Source organism: Tachysurus fulvidraco, chromosome 24 (genome assembly GCF_022655615.1).
Source record: "Tachysurus fulvidraco isolate hzauxx_2018 chromosome 24, HZAU_PFXX_2.0, whole genome shotgun sequence".
Classification (NCBI taxonomy): domain Eukaryota; kingdom Metazoa; phylum Chordata; class Actinopteri; order Siluriformes; family Bagridae; genus Tachysurus; species Tachysurus fulvidraco.
This window is the reverse complement of record NC_062541.1, coordinates 6,528,605-6,544,469: the sequence shown is the minus strand read 5'-3', so window position 1 is coordinate 6,544,469 and position 15,865 is coordinate 6,528,605. Positions and strand designations below refer to the sequence as shown.

General features: G+C 37.5%; 1 protein-coding gene across 24 annotated transcripts in view; it reads left to right on the top strand.

Annotated features, from left to right (window-relative positions):
* The window catches only part of ptk2aa (protein tyrosine kinase 2aa), a 78,696-nt gene that overhangs the window by 55,065 nt on the left and 7,766 nt on the right, over positions 1-15,865 (top strand). For 5 of the 24 annotated variants that reach the window (XM_047808144.1, XM_047808143.1, XM_047808136.1 and 2 more), the window contains 14 exons: positions 2,747-2,764; positions 3,488-3,544; positions 6,529-6,591; positions 7,905-8,002; positions 8,286-8,370; positions 8,871-8,971; positions 9,132-9,247; positions 9,440-9,540; positions 9,959-10,048; positions 10,452-10,656; positions 11,385-11,496; positions 12,570-12,656; positions 13,624-13,761; positions 14,577-14,708. In XM_047808144.1, coding sequence (XP_047664100.1) covers positions 2,747-2,764; positions 3,488-3,544; positions 6,529-6,591; positions 7,905-8,002; positions 8,286-8,370; positions 8,871-8,971; positions 9,132-9,247; positions 9,440-9,540; positions 9,959-10,048; positions 10,452-10,656; positions 11,385-11,496; positions 12,570-12,656; positions 13,624-13,761; positions 14,577-14,708 — 1,403 coding nt within the window. The other 19 variants (XM_047808139.1, XM_027175912.2, XM_047808140.1 and 16 more) reach the window with 12 other exon arrangements.

The window sequence follows — 15,865 nt, the reverse complement described above, 5'->3', positions numbered from 1 at the left end:
TAGGGTGTACAGTGCAACAGAAAAAAAGGCTCTCGTTTTATATCGGTCTTGTCTTCCAGGGCCTTTTTTGTGTGTGACTTTGATCCAGTAGGAAAACACATTTAAATAGTGACTACATACAGTAAATTAAGCATCAAGCATCAAAAAACAGCACCAAGCAGTTTTGGATAGTTTTAAAGCAATAGGATATTTTCGATTGGTTTCCAATGCAGGACTGTGTTTATTCTCTCAAATAATGACCTTTTAAAGATTTATTAGACTTGCTGTGATTTCAGTAGGAAGTGACCTTGTGTCCTTTTCTTGTTTGTCATTTTCTTCAGTGCACGATTTTTTTAATTCAAGGAGCAGAATGGAGTAACGGCTTTTGTGCAAAGAAACTCTAATAATAGTGACAGAATATGAAGTGTACATATGCTCCATTTTTATTAGTTTAGACCTTCTATTATATCAAGTCAGTTTATGGACCTCTGAATATGCAATCTTATAACATATTGTATATAGTTATATAATAGATATAAAAAATAACTTAATATATATTTGAGACATTAAGGTTCTGAGCAGCTTCCCTGCTTTAGTGCTAAGAAAGTGGGTCTGAGCTGCAGAGGTCTGGCAGCTCTGCACAGATTGAGTTAGTCTCATTTGCCCCAGAATAGCCTGGCCTGCTGATTGTAGTCACACTGCTGCCAGAAATCTGCTGAGGCTTCAACGCAAAGACTTATGGGACACCGCTGGAGACAGAGGACTGGAGCACTTGAGGCCACGTCAACACTTTATTTCATATTGTTTAACAAGCGCATACAAACGAAGTGCCGTCTATCGTAATTATATTTTATAGTTTTACAGAGACTTGCTTAATTGGGCTGTTATGTGGAAATCTAAACCATATCTTTTTTTGTTGTTAATTTTAACCACTTTTCTATCGTATGTTTTGTTTTTGTTTTTTTGGCAACTTACTCATCAAACAGAAATATATTATATAAGCCCTCATCTTATTAGCCGCTGCCTCTGACGATCTCCTCCATCCTACTCCGTCGATCCAGCTCCTTGTCTCACATGTGGGTGTGTGGTCTGCAAGGGAAACATGAGAGAATATAAACAGTGTTACGTTTCTCTAAGGCATGTTTGAATACTAAAACTACTGCTAAACTGCTGGTTTAATCTTTTCAGATACTAGCCTTCAGATAAAACATAGCTAGATATATAACTCTGCTTAGCAATAGATTACTAGAGCATGTATTTATGGGACATGCAATGTGGGATAGCAGTCTCATATGAATGTGTGATGTAGAACTGTTAATCAGAGCTTTACTATAAAGCTAATAAGCTATACTTTAAAATACTGAGCTATAAATGTCTTCTTTTCTAAACCGTATCTGAAGTCCAAGACCTCTCACAACCAACTTTTGCAATCCTGAGATATTACTATTGCTCTTTATCTCAGACGTTGGTGACTAATAACAATCATATGACTTTGAAGGTTAGCTAATGATGGCTCACTAAAAGCAGCCTCTGATACTTTATTTTACGGTTGCCTGATGCATTAATTAGTCTTTCATTATTTATCATCCTTCAAGTTATACAGTAATGCAACGTTCTTCTTAAACCTTTGACTTTTTTTATTTGATATTATCTGGTCCCGTTTTTTTATTTATCTGGTCCACAAACGGATCAGTTACAAACATCCAGAAGAAGTTCTGTGATTTGAAAATGATGAAGACCAAAGAAGAGCTAATAAAGATTTGACCCTGAATAAATGGATCACTTTTTTCTTTTTTCTTTTTTTTCTTTCTTTTTATTTTTCTTCAATTTTCAGACTGTTTTAGTGAGTCTGTGCCTGCTGTAGTGTTGGATTCCTGTTTTTGCTTTGACATGACACTGTTCTATCAGCTCAAAATAGTCTTTCCATTCTGGTCTGATCTCTCAGCAATAAGGCGTTTCCGCCAATAGAACTGATGCTCATTGGATGTTTTTCACACCATTCAGTGTAAACTGTAGAGACTGGTGTGTGCGTGGGGGGTGGGGGGGGGGGGTGGGGGGGGGTTGGTTTTTGAGAGAAAACCTCTGGAGATTTCCTAAATGATCAATTCATCCTGCCTGGCATTAGCAATCAAAGTTGCTGACTTACATTTGTAAAGAAGCTCTAGTTATATTTGTAGTGTATACACTGTGCTCTCGACTCCTCTGATACTTGCACGAATACGTGAAAACCTTTTTCATTTTGCTATTAAATTCCAAACAAAATGCCAAATCCTTGAAATTTTACCCGCTTTATAATCATGTATTATTCAGTACAGTGTAATCCTTGCTAACATTGAGTGTTTAAACAACAAAATGGTGCTGATTCCTGCCTAATACACACCCAATTCCTTCAAAAACAGATTGGGCCACAGTCTGTGCCTTTACCGTATGATCTCTGGGAATTTGGTAGGAAAACAAATTATTTATTTCTTTTTTGATCATTCTCCAGGTGTCAGCAGAATTGCACCATGCTGATCTCTAGGTCCAAACTTTGGTCAAACCCCCACACATTCCATCAGCTCCACTCAGCTGCTTAACTCCTTGCAGAAATATTCCTATTTGCTTTCCGTGACTTTTCGTTGTGCAGCTGCAAGCATCAATATTAACCGTATTAACCTCCATGTTGAATGTGATGTTCACTTGGAAGATGTTATGATGCAGTAACCTCTCTTCTTTTTTTCCTTCCCTCTGTGTCTCCTCTGTTTGCATGCCCTCTTCGGATCTACAGAAGATATTAGTGGGGATGGTAAAATCTTGTGTTTTAAATCTTGCATGTTTTCACCTCAATCTATATGCTAACAGCTAGGTTTCAAAATCAACAATATAGACATGCAAACTTACTATTTATTTATTTATTTATTTATTTATTTAAACATAGCCTAGTATGTAGATCTGATACATTTTTGTGCTCCTTTGCAGGTTGAAAGAGCTTTTAGCAATTAATAAATATTGTAGAATTCTCTTTTTCCATTTTCAAGCACATTCCCAAAAAAAAAACGCCAGTCACGTTCGCATTTGGGGACAAAAGCAAATAAATAAATAAATGAAGAAGTGACCCAGATTGTTTAAAGACACAGACCGCTAAATCAGAACAAGTGAGGGAGGGACAGAGTAGTCACTTCCTCTTCTCTCCTCCCTCATACAACTGTGCTTCGCTGCGATTGGCCATACAAGCAGACAGATAAATATGCACCACACGAGTACATGAGCAGACTGCGTGGAGAGAGTGGAAAGAGAGAAGCCACATTTTAGAGCTTTGCATTAGTCTGTTTGTGTGTGTGTCTCCAGTTGAGTGGGTGTGATTGTGCAGGATTTTCCAGGCTGACTCATTTTGTTTATTTTTATTCGGGGCTGCTGGAAGAGCACATGGGTGTTTAAAGCTCTAGGTGATGAGTAGATTTAGACCGGCCACTGTTATGTTGGGTGGTGTTGTGACGTGCCATTCTGACCGCCTCTTGTCTCCCCACAGAAACAGACGACTATGCAGAGATCATAGACGAGGAGGATACATACACAATGCCTTCCAGTAAGTACTGCTAGCTCATTTAAACTGAATATGAAAAAAAATAGAAAGTGTGTTTGTGTGTTCGTGCGTTATCACAGACTGTCCTAGGACCCAGATGTTGCTGTCCCGCCTCATGCCAGAACTTTCATGAACATGGCTCGCTGTGGCAGTTTTTTTTTCTGCCTGGCTTGTTTGGATTGTTCATGTGGTGGCCAGAAAACTTTAAAATATCCAACTCCCAAATACCAGAGTACTTAGTCAGTTTCTCTGGGAAGGCAGTTAGGGATGTGGTAATAGAAAAGAATAGGATTTCTGCATGTAGATTTATTAATTATACATGAACTATACGTCAAACGCCTGACACAAAAGATCCGTAATTATATTCCAAACTGAAAACACCACTTTCACTCTCTACGTTACTTCAGTCCACTTCATTTATAATACGTACATTCACACGATTAAAGATTGTGAGCTTCTAATCAAATGCTCAGAGTATTTATAATAATTTTGCAAACCCTAAAATGTCTTCGGTCAGATAATTCGCCATCTGTATCCAACTCTGGAAGATCTCTGATACGAGGGTTGTATAGTTGCTCTAAATAACTGAACTAGCATCAGCTAAGCAACTCATTTGTTGGTTATTAGGATCTAAATCTTTTTATCAATCTTCTTTAAAATCACCACTCTTCCACTTATACTGTTTTATTTTAATGGCAGCCATGAAATTTACACGATTTGATTTAGGTTCCATATTAGCAGCATTTTGACACGGCAAGCAAATCGCTTCTAAACAGTTTCGACGAGTTATTGCAGATCGAGGAACCGGTAAGTGCAGGATCAGTTATCGTAATCAGCACCACACCTCAAGTATAAACTGTAAAATTATACGTTGAACGCATTACCCAAAAGCAGATGGAGGTGTGACTTCAGGCCTGTTAGTTATGTTGTACCTGTTGTTATGCAGAGAAATACAGATATATCTCACCAGTATCACGTGCACACATTTTGAATCTTGCCCAGGCATCTTCCTGTTATCCGTCTGTCTAAAGACTTTTCAACCCTTACTTAACTCAGTGTAATTCCCTCATACAGCAAATGTCATGCGTTCATCAAGTTGTTGCATAGCTACATGCCATAAGAGTGACTTAAGCTTAATCAAGTCAGTTTTAATTAGATACTGGCTGCCAGGATATGCTGTATATTTCTTAAACAATAAAACCTTTACTGTTGTGATAAACCTTTTCATTATTAGATGTGTATATATGGATTTTTCCTTCCTTTATTCTGGTCAGGTTCACAGTGGATCAATATCCTGTCCCAGGAACACTGTCCCATTCAGGGTGGTTTCCCTTCTATTGCTAAGTGAAGCCTGTTTATTCACACATAAGAAATGTTAATGTTTAAACATCTACATGTGTTTTACTGCTAGAGACCCGAGTCACATTAGGGGAAAAATTAGCTGTAGTTCAGTTAGAGAGTAACTTTTAATTGCCGTAGCATTACGTCAGAAATCATTTGAGCTTTTTAAAATGTTTAACTTAATCAGTTAGTTACCTAAAGTTTCATTATTTTTTTTTAATTGAATCTGGGGTATTGTCATCGCATCCTTGGCACAGAGTTTACCACAAGTGTTTTCCGTTCTCTTATGTCACGTGCATGTTTTTAGGGAAGAGGTTAGCACTAACTAACTAACTAACCAACATCCAGTCGCTTTAACATAGCAGTAATGTTCAGGTGAGGAAGCGATCCTCCATCAGAACTTTAAGCCTGAGACAGTGACTGTGAAAAACCGGGATGTTTATTGTCATCTGATCTGAAGTCCTGTACAGAGCCACACTAGATGTGAAGTGTGTCTTCATCAGTGAGCTGTATAATGGTGACAGGAGCAGAAGTAAAGTTTAGCAGGTGTGTTATTACCGAGTGAGTCAGCGCCTTAAGGATGCTGGTGCTCAGCGTCATATGCGTGTGATGTACATAGAGCTTTTGCACTAAATCCTGCTACCAGCACATCACAAGGTACAACACTCAGCCCATATTGAAACAATTTGAAACTATTCAAACATGTACAAAGCATATGTACAATAGATCTTCAATAATGTTTAATTGCAGTTTAAAAAATTTGCAATTAAAAATCGCAATGTGTGAAAATTAAGTAGAACTTTTTTTTTTTGAGTCATTTGTCTAGTCCTCTTGAAGTAAAATTAAGCATTTCATTTCAAGAACTTCATTTTTTCCTATCTTGCCTGAGACACACACACACACACAAACGCACTTCCCTTTCTCTTCAACACTGAAATGACATTGTAAGAATTCTTTCTGCGAGCCTTGTTTCAGACATGTTCACAGAGAATCATAACTTTCCTTTGAAATTATATTTTTTTGTGCATCGTTTACATCACACACTGTAATTCCCGCATGGTAATTCATTACCTTTTACTGTTTGTCCTGTTTATGTAAACTTTCTCTATTAAAACCTTAGAGCAGATACGGTCACATGATCTTAAAGCTCACTGGTGTTAAAGAGGACCTAGTAAGCACAGGTGTAACTTTGATTTGAAAAGTGCTGGATAAAAGGTGCACACACGCACGCGCGCGCACACACACACACACAATTATATCATTTTGACTTTTGGAATTAATAAATGGAATTATAAATATCAAGTTTGTTGTTTACAGTAAATACACTTGCGATCATGCTGCTGCACGAGATGCATGCATTTGTTTAAATGAATCCTGATTGCAGCCACAAGCTGTGGTAAAACTCACTTTTGGTTGTCTATACATGTCATAGTGAGACATTCTGTTATAGAAACCTACAGCATAATGGTTGAACTGATATCATTAGAAAGGATTTAGATCAATTTTATTGCATGTTGTTATCTAAAAGATTTTTTAACAGACTAGTGAGGATGTTAAACGATTTCTTTACACCTGTGCTTCTAGTCATCTTTTCTATCATTCTGTCTCCTTCATGCTCTGTGTCTAATTCTGATCGGTTCTAAAAGCCAGCTCTCTCACTTTTCTCCCTACCGTAACCCCCCCAGCCGAGTGGTATGGAGTAGACAAAGGTAACTTTCTTTTTTTTTTTTTTTTCCTTTTCCTTTTCTTTTCTCGTTTCTGTCTTCTCGTAGTTGTGCTGATTGTGTTTGGTTGTGATATACCTGAGGTTAATCTGACTTACATTTCAAGTAAGAGAGCTGATCTAAGAGCAATATTTATCTTTTCACTACTAGTCCAGTTACAGCAGGAATGCTGCAGCTGCACTCTTACATGTGAGATGTTTGTCTGATATTAGCTCAGGTCACTCAGCATGTCTTCACCTTGTACAGATGTCAGGCTACCCTGAGGGATTTTTGTACAATTTCAGCTTCATATCTGTTTACTTAGAGCTGTGCACAACACACACACTAGAAAATTGCTTAGGTATACATTATGGTTGTAAAGCTCTGACAATATTACAGCAGTAGTAGAAATGTATTCGATTTAGTAAGTAACGAATGAAGCACTTGTTTGATTGCAGTTATAGAAAAGTGATCAGAAAAGAATGGTGTGATGCACCCCAGGGGACAGTGGCTTTAATGTTACCACCCTAACAATAATTTTCCTATAACCGCACATACCAAAGTGTTTTATTCCACCGTATCAATTTTATTTTAATAGTTAAAGGCCAACTTATTGTACTTAGTTGTCATTGAATTTAACGTCTTATGCAACAGGTTAGTTCCCGTTAGTGCTTTGCATTAGAACAGATTTAGTCAGCCTTTTCTCTATCTCTCTCTCTCTCTCTCTCTCTCTCTCTCTCTCTCTCTCTCTCTCTCTCTCTCTCATTAAAATAAGGCAAAAAAATGACAAAAGGCTTGTCGTATTACTTTAACATCCTCTCTCTGGAAGACTTAGTTACAGCTTTACACCTTTAACACTGGAGACATCATATAAACAAAATCTCTTCACCATATCAACAATTACACGTTTTAAAAAATATCTTTGTTTGGAATGCATGTCTGACATTATTAGTATAAAAAACACTTGTATATTAGAACCAGGACATTAATACAAACCTGTGATCTGCCCTGCAGTCAGCACTACTGTCAGAGCTGCAGAGCACAGACATTCGAGCAATACCTTCTGACCCATTACAGTTCAAGAATTCGACACATTTTATTTGTAAAGATGTTGTTCAGCCATACGTATCAGTGCTCCAGTGTGTTATCTGTAAGCCAGTTGCATGACATTACCTTGCAATAAGATGTACTGTTCTGATGAAAACAATGGCATCTTATCTTTAGTGCTAGCATGCTGTGTTGTGTTTCCTTTAGTATTTATTAAAATTGGACCTTTTTTATGTCTTTTTAATGATGTGTTATGGGCTTCATGTGTTCAGCCAGGGATTATGAGATCCAACGTGAGCGCATCGAGCTGGGCCTCTGCATAGGAGAAGGGCAGTTTGGAGACGTGCACCAAGGGATCTATGCCAGCCCAGTGAGTACCACCCCTTTCCCAGAAACGACTCGGAACCAACACAGCCTAACCAAACCATTAAACCCAATTTAACTCCAATCCACCAAGAATGCTTTGTTTTTCTAATGACATTATTAGGTTTCAACCTATAATTTGCCCAGGATCATTATTTCTGTTCATGATTTAGAGCACATTGTAAGGAAGCTAAAAATCTATTATAACAATTCCTGTTACAAAACTCTGCCCTTAATACATCCTGACTGGTTTGTGGCTGAAGGGTTTGTGAATGTTGTGTGATTTGCAGGAGAACCCTTCTCTGTCTGTGGCCATTAAAACATGCAAGAACTGCACCTCGGATAGCGTGCGGGAGAAATTCCTGCAGGAAGCTTGTGAGTAATATAGCACACTAAAGCAGATTCTTTAGAGAGAATCATGAAGTTTGATATCGTCAACAACTACAGCAATGAACCTACGTTTGATTTTAGGCTAACGTTAATGTAAAAGGGTTTCTTTGGTAAAGCAGCCATCATTAAATGGTCTGCTAGCAAGTAATGTTACTTTTTTGTTCTTCACCATCTTTAAGTGCTGATCAAATGAGCAACGTTGCTGTTGTTCAGAATTAACTGTTAATTTATCGTAGGACTGTTAAATGGGTTACATAAATGCTCTTGTTGTAATGCGTTATCATTTCTATTTTATTCGATTTAAGGACTTAAGATGTCAGCTAACAGATAGCAAAATGAAGTGTCTGTTTTATATTATAGCCGATACAGTGATTGCTTTTAATTAATTACACATGATTTTTACCCTTTTAATTAACTTGTGGAACTGGCTCTGGTTTGACAAACCGGAAAATAGAGTTAATGTTAAATTATTTCTTATCGCACAGTGACAATGCGGCAGTTTGACCATCCTCACATCGTCAAGCTGATCGGTGTAATCACGGAGAACCCAGTCTGGATCATTATGGAACTCTGCACTCTTGGCGAGGTAAGATTTAATTTGCTTAAAATAAGCTCAGCAGTCGTCAAGGCAACACCAGGAATGAACACAATACCTCATTATATCTCAGTCTCTCTTCATTACTCTTAACTGAACATTTGCTGTTCTATTCTTTATCTATTTCTTTTGGTTTATTTGTTTTCTGAAGTTGCGGTCATTCTTACAAGTAAGGAAATACAACCTGGATCTGGCAGCACTGATTTTGTATGCCCACCAGCTGAGCACAGCTTTGGCTTACCTGGAAAGCAAGAGATTCGTGCATAGGTGAGAAAACACTTTTCTGAGATGCTGATTAATTAGGACACTGTCTTTCATTACACACTTATCTTCAGCTTGAGAGCCAGCACATGAACTCACCTTTACTTCCCAGACATTTAGATACAGGTTATAAAATGAGGTGTTAACATATATGTGCTTATTCGTGTGTATCTCTCTATCTGTGTATGTTTCCTACAGGGACATTGCTGCCAGGAATGTGTTAGTGTCTTCCGCAGACTGTGTGAAACTTGGAGACTTTGGACTCTCCAGGTACATGGAGGACAGCTCCTATTATAAAGGTAACGATCCCTTCAGACTCTAAAGCCGCTTTTTTCCCTTAGTGCAGATATTCAGAAAACACTTCTCTCAGATGGTTAGGGGCTGTTTTTGTTTGGTCCTCAAAGAGTCTGGGTTGATGGGGAGAGAGTGCGCCATCTGGTGGTCCTGGATAAATATGTACCAGTTAACATGTTAAAAATAAATAGGTATTTGGATCAGATTTATATTTCATTTGGAATTGAGACTTTCTAAGTACTTCATCAGTACAGGCTGTTCTTAAAGTCATAGCCAAGAATAATATGTAGGTTTAGAAATCTTACTTGTGTAATCTTGACTAATCTTGTGAATTAAGGCAAAATGGGTTTTCAGGGTACTGTTTTGGGGCATTGAAACCAGAATAAAGAATATTACACATTTATAGAAACATTTTCCCCATAGCCTCCAAAGGGAAACTGCCAATCAAATGGATGGCACCAGAATCCATAAACTTCCGCCGCTTTACCTCAGCCAGTGATGTGTGGATGTTTGGTAAGTGCGAAGGTTTATAACTTTTACATTTTACTACACCTTTTCAGTAATAATGATTGAGGTACATTGATGGGTTCTATAATATAAACATTGTGGTCAGTAGTTAATTAGTCAGTAACCCTTTTATTTATATATATATATTATAGTATTTCTTTACTTAGTGCTTCTCTATGAAACTTTTGTGTTTGTATTATTTAATTTTTGTTTTGTTAGTTTTAACCATGAACTTGGTTTCTAATTTGTATTTATTTATGTTTTTTTTGTTTTTACGCTTTAGCTTTGTAGTAAATTATATCATAGTGTCTTTAATGATCTTGTGCATCAAATATATTCCACAGTTCCCTTTCACATGAAGTTGATTTAATCACTATTTAAATGTTCTTTTTCTCTGGCACTCTCTCAGGCGTGTGTATGTGGGAGATACTGATGTATGGCATCAAGCCTTTCCAAGGTGTAAAGAACAACGATGTGATCGGGCGAATAGAGAACGGCGAGCGCCTGGCCATGCCCCCCAACTGCCCACCCACCCTTTACAGCCTGATGACAAAATGCTGGGCATACGACCCGGGCAAGAGGCCACGCTTCACCGAACTCAAGACCCAGCTCAAGTTAGCCTGCTTTTTTATATTCAGCAGATTACAAAAAGAACCTGAGATGTGTATTGTATGATTCGGTCTGTGTGCACTATTAAACACTAGGGGTCACTGTCTTATTGCATCAAAGTCGATATTTCACTTATTTTGCTGACCATATAGTATCACTAGTGATCCTTGCACAGGAGAGAGCTGATTTATGTTGCACTGATGCATGTAAATTTACTTACAGAAACTCAATACACATTTGGCAGTTCTGTGGTGTGTTGTATAGAGCAAACACTGATTGGTCAAGCAGGGTATTGAGGATATAGCGTTGGAATTGGGACGATATCCAGACAAAATCATGCGCAAGAGCAAGATGGAGCAGATGCAGGTGTATAAGTGAGACTTAAACCTTAGAGCCATGTACTGATAACACTTAATATAGTTTTTTTGTCGTTATATCTTCTCACTGACCTGTGCCTGGGCTGCAGGAGCTACAGCAGGTGACAGACAGGCTACTAAAGGTCCTTTTTATAAGACTATAAAGAGCAGAAAAGGCTAAAGTGCAGCGGTTTGTGGTTACTGTAATGATGTTCAGCATTAGGATGGAAGTGGAAATGTTCAAATTTCACATCTAAAAAAGGTGCGAGCTTTAAAGATGATGTAAATACGTAAAGTTTTAAAGTCTAGTGGGCTTCTTAGGAGTGCTGCCTATTTATTTTACTTAAGTACCTTTGCATATATCCTTTTCTGTGTAGCACCATTCTGGAGGAGGAGAAAGCTCAGCAAGAGGAACGCATGCGTATGGAAATGAGGCGTCAAGTCACAGTGGCCTGGGACTCTGGTGGATCAGATGATGCTCCTCCCAAAGTAAGATACTTTGTAATTATCATGCTAGATGGTTAAAGGGGTCATTTTAAAACAACACTACTGTTTTACTGCCAGTTTTAGTGTTAGCAGGTTTATTACAACTAAGGGTATCATTCATTTCAGTGCTAGAAAAATGGGAACGTCAATATTGCACATTTTTTTGACTACTGTTTTGTATTCTGCAGCCAGATCCTAGATGAAGATAGATAATAGAGATCTTTTCTAACAGATTAACTTTTATCTATTGTAACAGTAATAAAATTATTTCGTATTGAAACTCATTGCATTTGCTCTCAGTAATCTGTCGGCATTCTGTCTTTTTTAAGAGTATTTTTATATGTTCCTTGGAGTTTCATGTCACATAATTTAAACAAATTGCTTTAGGTGGGAGGTTTGTACATTCATCCAGTATAATCGTTTGTTTAGAGACTTACGTTTTTGTAGGTTATTTGCGATAGTTTTTTTCTTTCTTTTTCTTTTTTATTTCATTTCTTTATAAATTTACCCTGCACCCGTTGGGCTTAAGAAGGGGCAATGATAGCCAAACATTTATGTGTCTGTAGTGGATCTAAAAGCCTGGACTTGTGATTTATTATGTTGTGTTTTAAAATGAACAGACTGTTCTAAACCCAGACTTCTGGTACTAAACATTGGAATTCAAGATCCTCTGTTTGAGGCCTCCAAAGAACACACTAAAAAGGACACTGTGTTTTATCGCGTCACTCTGATTAGCCAGCGTACCCTAAGCAGTATTACATAATACACACCAACACATTCCATCTATTAGGTGAATCAGAAAAGGCCAAACTGATCTAATTTCCACACAGCAGTGGAAGAGTCCAGGAAGTTCAATGAGATGTCAGCTGTCTCTGGACTGCCAGATAAAATAAAGCAGCACTTCACATTTTTTTATTCTCTGTCATAGTTGTCCCGTTTCCATTGTGTATAAAGTGCCTATGATCCTTCACTGAAGAATGTTCTCAAAGATAAACAAATGCACACTGCAGATTTGGCACTTTTAGCAATTTAGATCATTCTTTTGACTTTTTCTTTTCTTTTCTTTTCTCCTGCAGCCCAGCCGACCAGGTTATCCCAGTCCTCGGTCCAGTGAAGGTTTTGTCCCGAGTCCACAGCACGCAGGCCAGCACAATCATTACCAGGTAGTAATGATTGTGATTAGTATTTTTACATTTCCTTATTACGTCTTTGGTTAGACTTTGTGAATGCATTGCTCAATCCTAATAGTTTAATTGTCAAGCTACTGATAGCTACTAGATTTAAGCCTCATATCTAAGATCACAGCCAGCTGATACAGTTCAAAGTTATCGTCTCTTTAGAAATCTGCTGTTTGTCTTTTCTTATGTATGATGTTTGAGACCAGAAATCCATTAGCTTCCAAAATGCACTTTAAGTTTCCTAAATTTATAAGTCCTGTGTTTTACACCATTTCATACTATTTTTCTTCTTCGTTGTCCCACATCTTTTTATATAAATAGTGTCATGAGATTTTATGAGATATTATGTAAACATAATGTGATTTTTGTGTAACTAGAGTGTATTTAAATTTCTATCAAGGTTCAGTAATGTTGTGGATGCTGGAAAGATTTCCTTCTTAAATTTATTTGGGATTCCAAAAATGTTGATCATAGTGGGATTAAATAAAAGGATTGTAACTTCCCTTGACACGATTACTACCAGACTATCAGACTAGCAATCTCCTGTTGCACTTGTACAGAATGGCAGAAATCAAACTAGTCTGCAGTAAAAATGGGGGGAAAAAACATTGACAGCAAACAAAAGTCTGTTGTTATCTAGAATGTGCTCATATTTTAGCCTTTTAAGGAGTCTGAGTAAAATGCTTTGCTTTTTCATTTATTACTTCCTCTGGAATGTCCAGATTGAATCTAGGTCTCTGGGTCAATAATCAAGTAAATACTCAGCAGCAGTCAATGATGCATGTGATAGGGATTTGTTTCTGCAGTTCACATTTATTCATAACTATATATTTAAGACAAAGAATTCTTCTCTCTCTACAGAGATAATTTTTAAGGAGAAATCACGCTGTGTTGTACTTTTATTTCCACTGCAGTTTGTGCTTGTTTTGATTTGTACTTTACTCTGCTGAAGGGACCGGGTTACCCTTCATCTCATGGCATGCCTCCAATGCCTAGTGGAGGATACCCTGCCCAGGCCTCTGTTCTGGAGCCACATGAGGCCTGGAACCACCACAGACAAGACGTACCTGTGTGGTCTCCTAATATGGAGGTGAGCCCACCTAAGACTGACTTAGCTACAGTGTTTTTTGTTTTGTTTTGTTTTTGTGAGTGTGTGGGTGTGTTGGGTAGGTAATTTTTTTTTTTAGCTTCAGATGTATCTTGATCTCCTTGATTTGCTTTGCTGTGATGAAATATAAACTAAAACTAACCAAAATTAAAACTACAAATGTTCTTTGTAGTATTTTGCATAAGTTTTTATCTTTTTTTTTTTTTTAATAATTTATTTGATACTTGCTTTTACTTCACTGCTATATGTAATATAATTTTTGTATTATTAAGGGGTAAGGGGTGTGGTTTATGTTAAAAATATATTTTATGTTTAAAATATGTGTATATATATATATATACTTTAAAAGCAAAATGCATCACAGGTTCTACTAGCAACCCGGCCCACACTGGATCAGTTTATATGGTGTGTGAGTAGACAAACATCAGCCGTATACCTTAGCAGCTGGTTAAATCCCGACTAGAAAAATAAGCTTCTGTTATAGTTTGGAAAGCAGGAAATTGAATTGAGATTAAAACTGTTCTGATGGTTCACTTTCCTGGGTATAGCAATTTTGTGAAACGTTGTCAAAAATAATCATGTTAAACAAAATAAATTGTATATATTTTATTTCACTGTAGGTGTGCGATTAATCACAGTTAGTCACATAAAAAGAGTGCAATTAGTCACGATTAAAAATTCAATCTTTGATAACCCTAATAAATATACATTTATATATATTTATATAATCAATACGATATTCTCTAATGGCAGACTCGACATCTATAATTAACCTGTCTGTGTGTGTGTTTTGTCAGGATGGAGGTGCTCTGGACATGCGTGCACTGGGTCAGGGACTCCCACCTCACCTGATGGAGGAGAGACTGATGATGCAGCAGCAGCAGATGGAGGAGGATCAACGCTGGCTGGAGCAGGAGGAAAGCTTCCTGGTAATTTCACTTTAAAGTACTGTATAAACTGTCTGTTGATTAGTCTAATGTAGCTACTGACTGTTAGGGAAATCTCTCCTTAAATGAGTGATCCAAAACTTCTTCCATTTGACTGAGACATAAGACCTTTTCACCTGTTAGGGTCTCCTGTCTAAGATGGCTGCCTTCATAACGTCTTAGTGTAGTTTTGTTTATGTTTATAAATTACAGTATCACTGTGGCCTAAACCACATGGGCAAGTAGCATCAGCGAGACACTATAAACTTGTGGTGGAGGATTATAAGGACTAAAGGACTTGTCGGTTATATTTGCTCAATGAACCAGCACAAAAGTGAAGAGAAGCATGTCCTGTTTAATCGACTGCAATTGGCGTAAAAGGGAAATTGCTGAGTTTGATTTTTTTTTCACCAACCCCTTTCTTCAACTCCAGCACATACTGTGGTTAATGTGTGTGTTTGTGTGTGCGCGTGCATGGGTGCATGTGTGTTTATTTGGTCTTGCTTGTGCAAAATAGCAATACGAAAAACAAAGCCGTAAATCCTGAGCCTGTTGCGTGTGGGGATCAGACAGGCCTGCAGGACTCCTCCTCTTGAACAGCCTGGCTGATGTTGTGGAAGAAGCCACCGTACTGTTTCCATTTTAACCCCACAATCTTTAAAGTGTCCTCTAGCCACACACATTTTTTAAACACAATCTAAACCCATATTTCTCACTAAAAAGTTTTTTTTTTTTAATAAATGCCCTGTGTAGTGTTGGATGCCTTTTTACTCCACCAATAAGAGTTAGCACAGTTTATGTCCTTTGTCACCTTTGTGTCAGTAAATAATCTTACCTGGATATTGTATGTTCGTACATAGGAACTGTTGTTGATCATAAAGCCTGTCCATGCACAGTATACTGTGTTCTGTAATTATTTATAGACCAAGATGCAGCTCACTTTTAAATCTTATTTTGTAATTTAAGTTTTTTTCCTTTTGTTGTCTTACAGAGTTTTTCATTTTCTGCTGTTGTCTTTATCATTAAATCTCTAAATCTGTAGATGGATTTTTCTAAAGCTGCTTTGAGACAATGTATGTTGTTACAAGAACTATGTTAAAAAAAATAATTTGCCTGCAGGCTGGCAGCTTTTTCTTTGTTCTGTTTCACACCATCCAGGG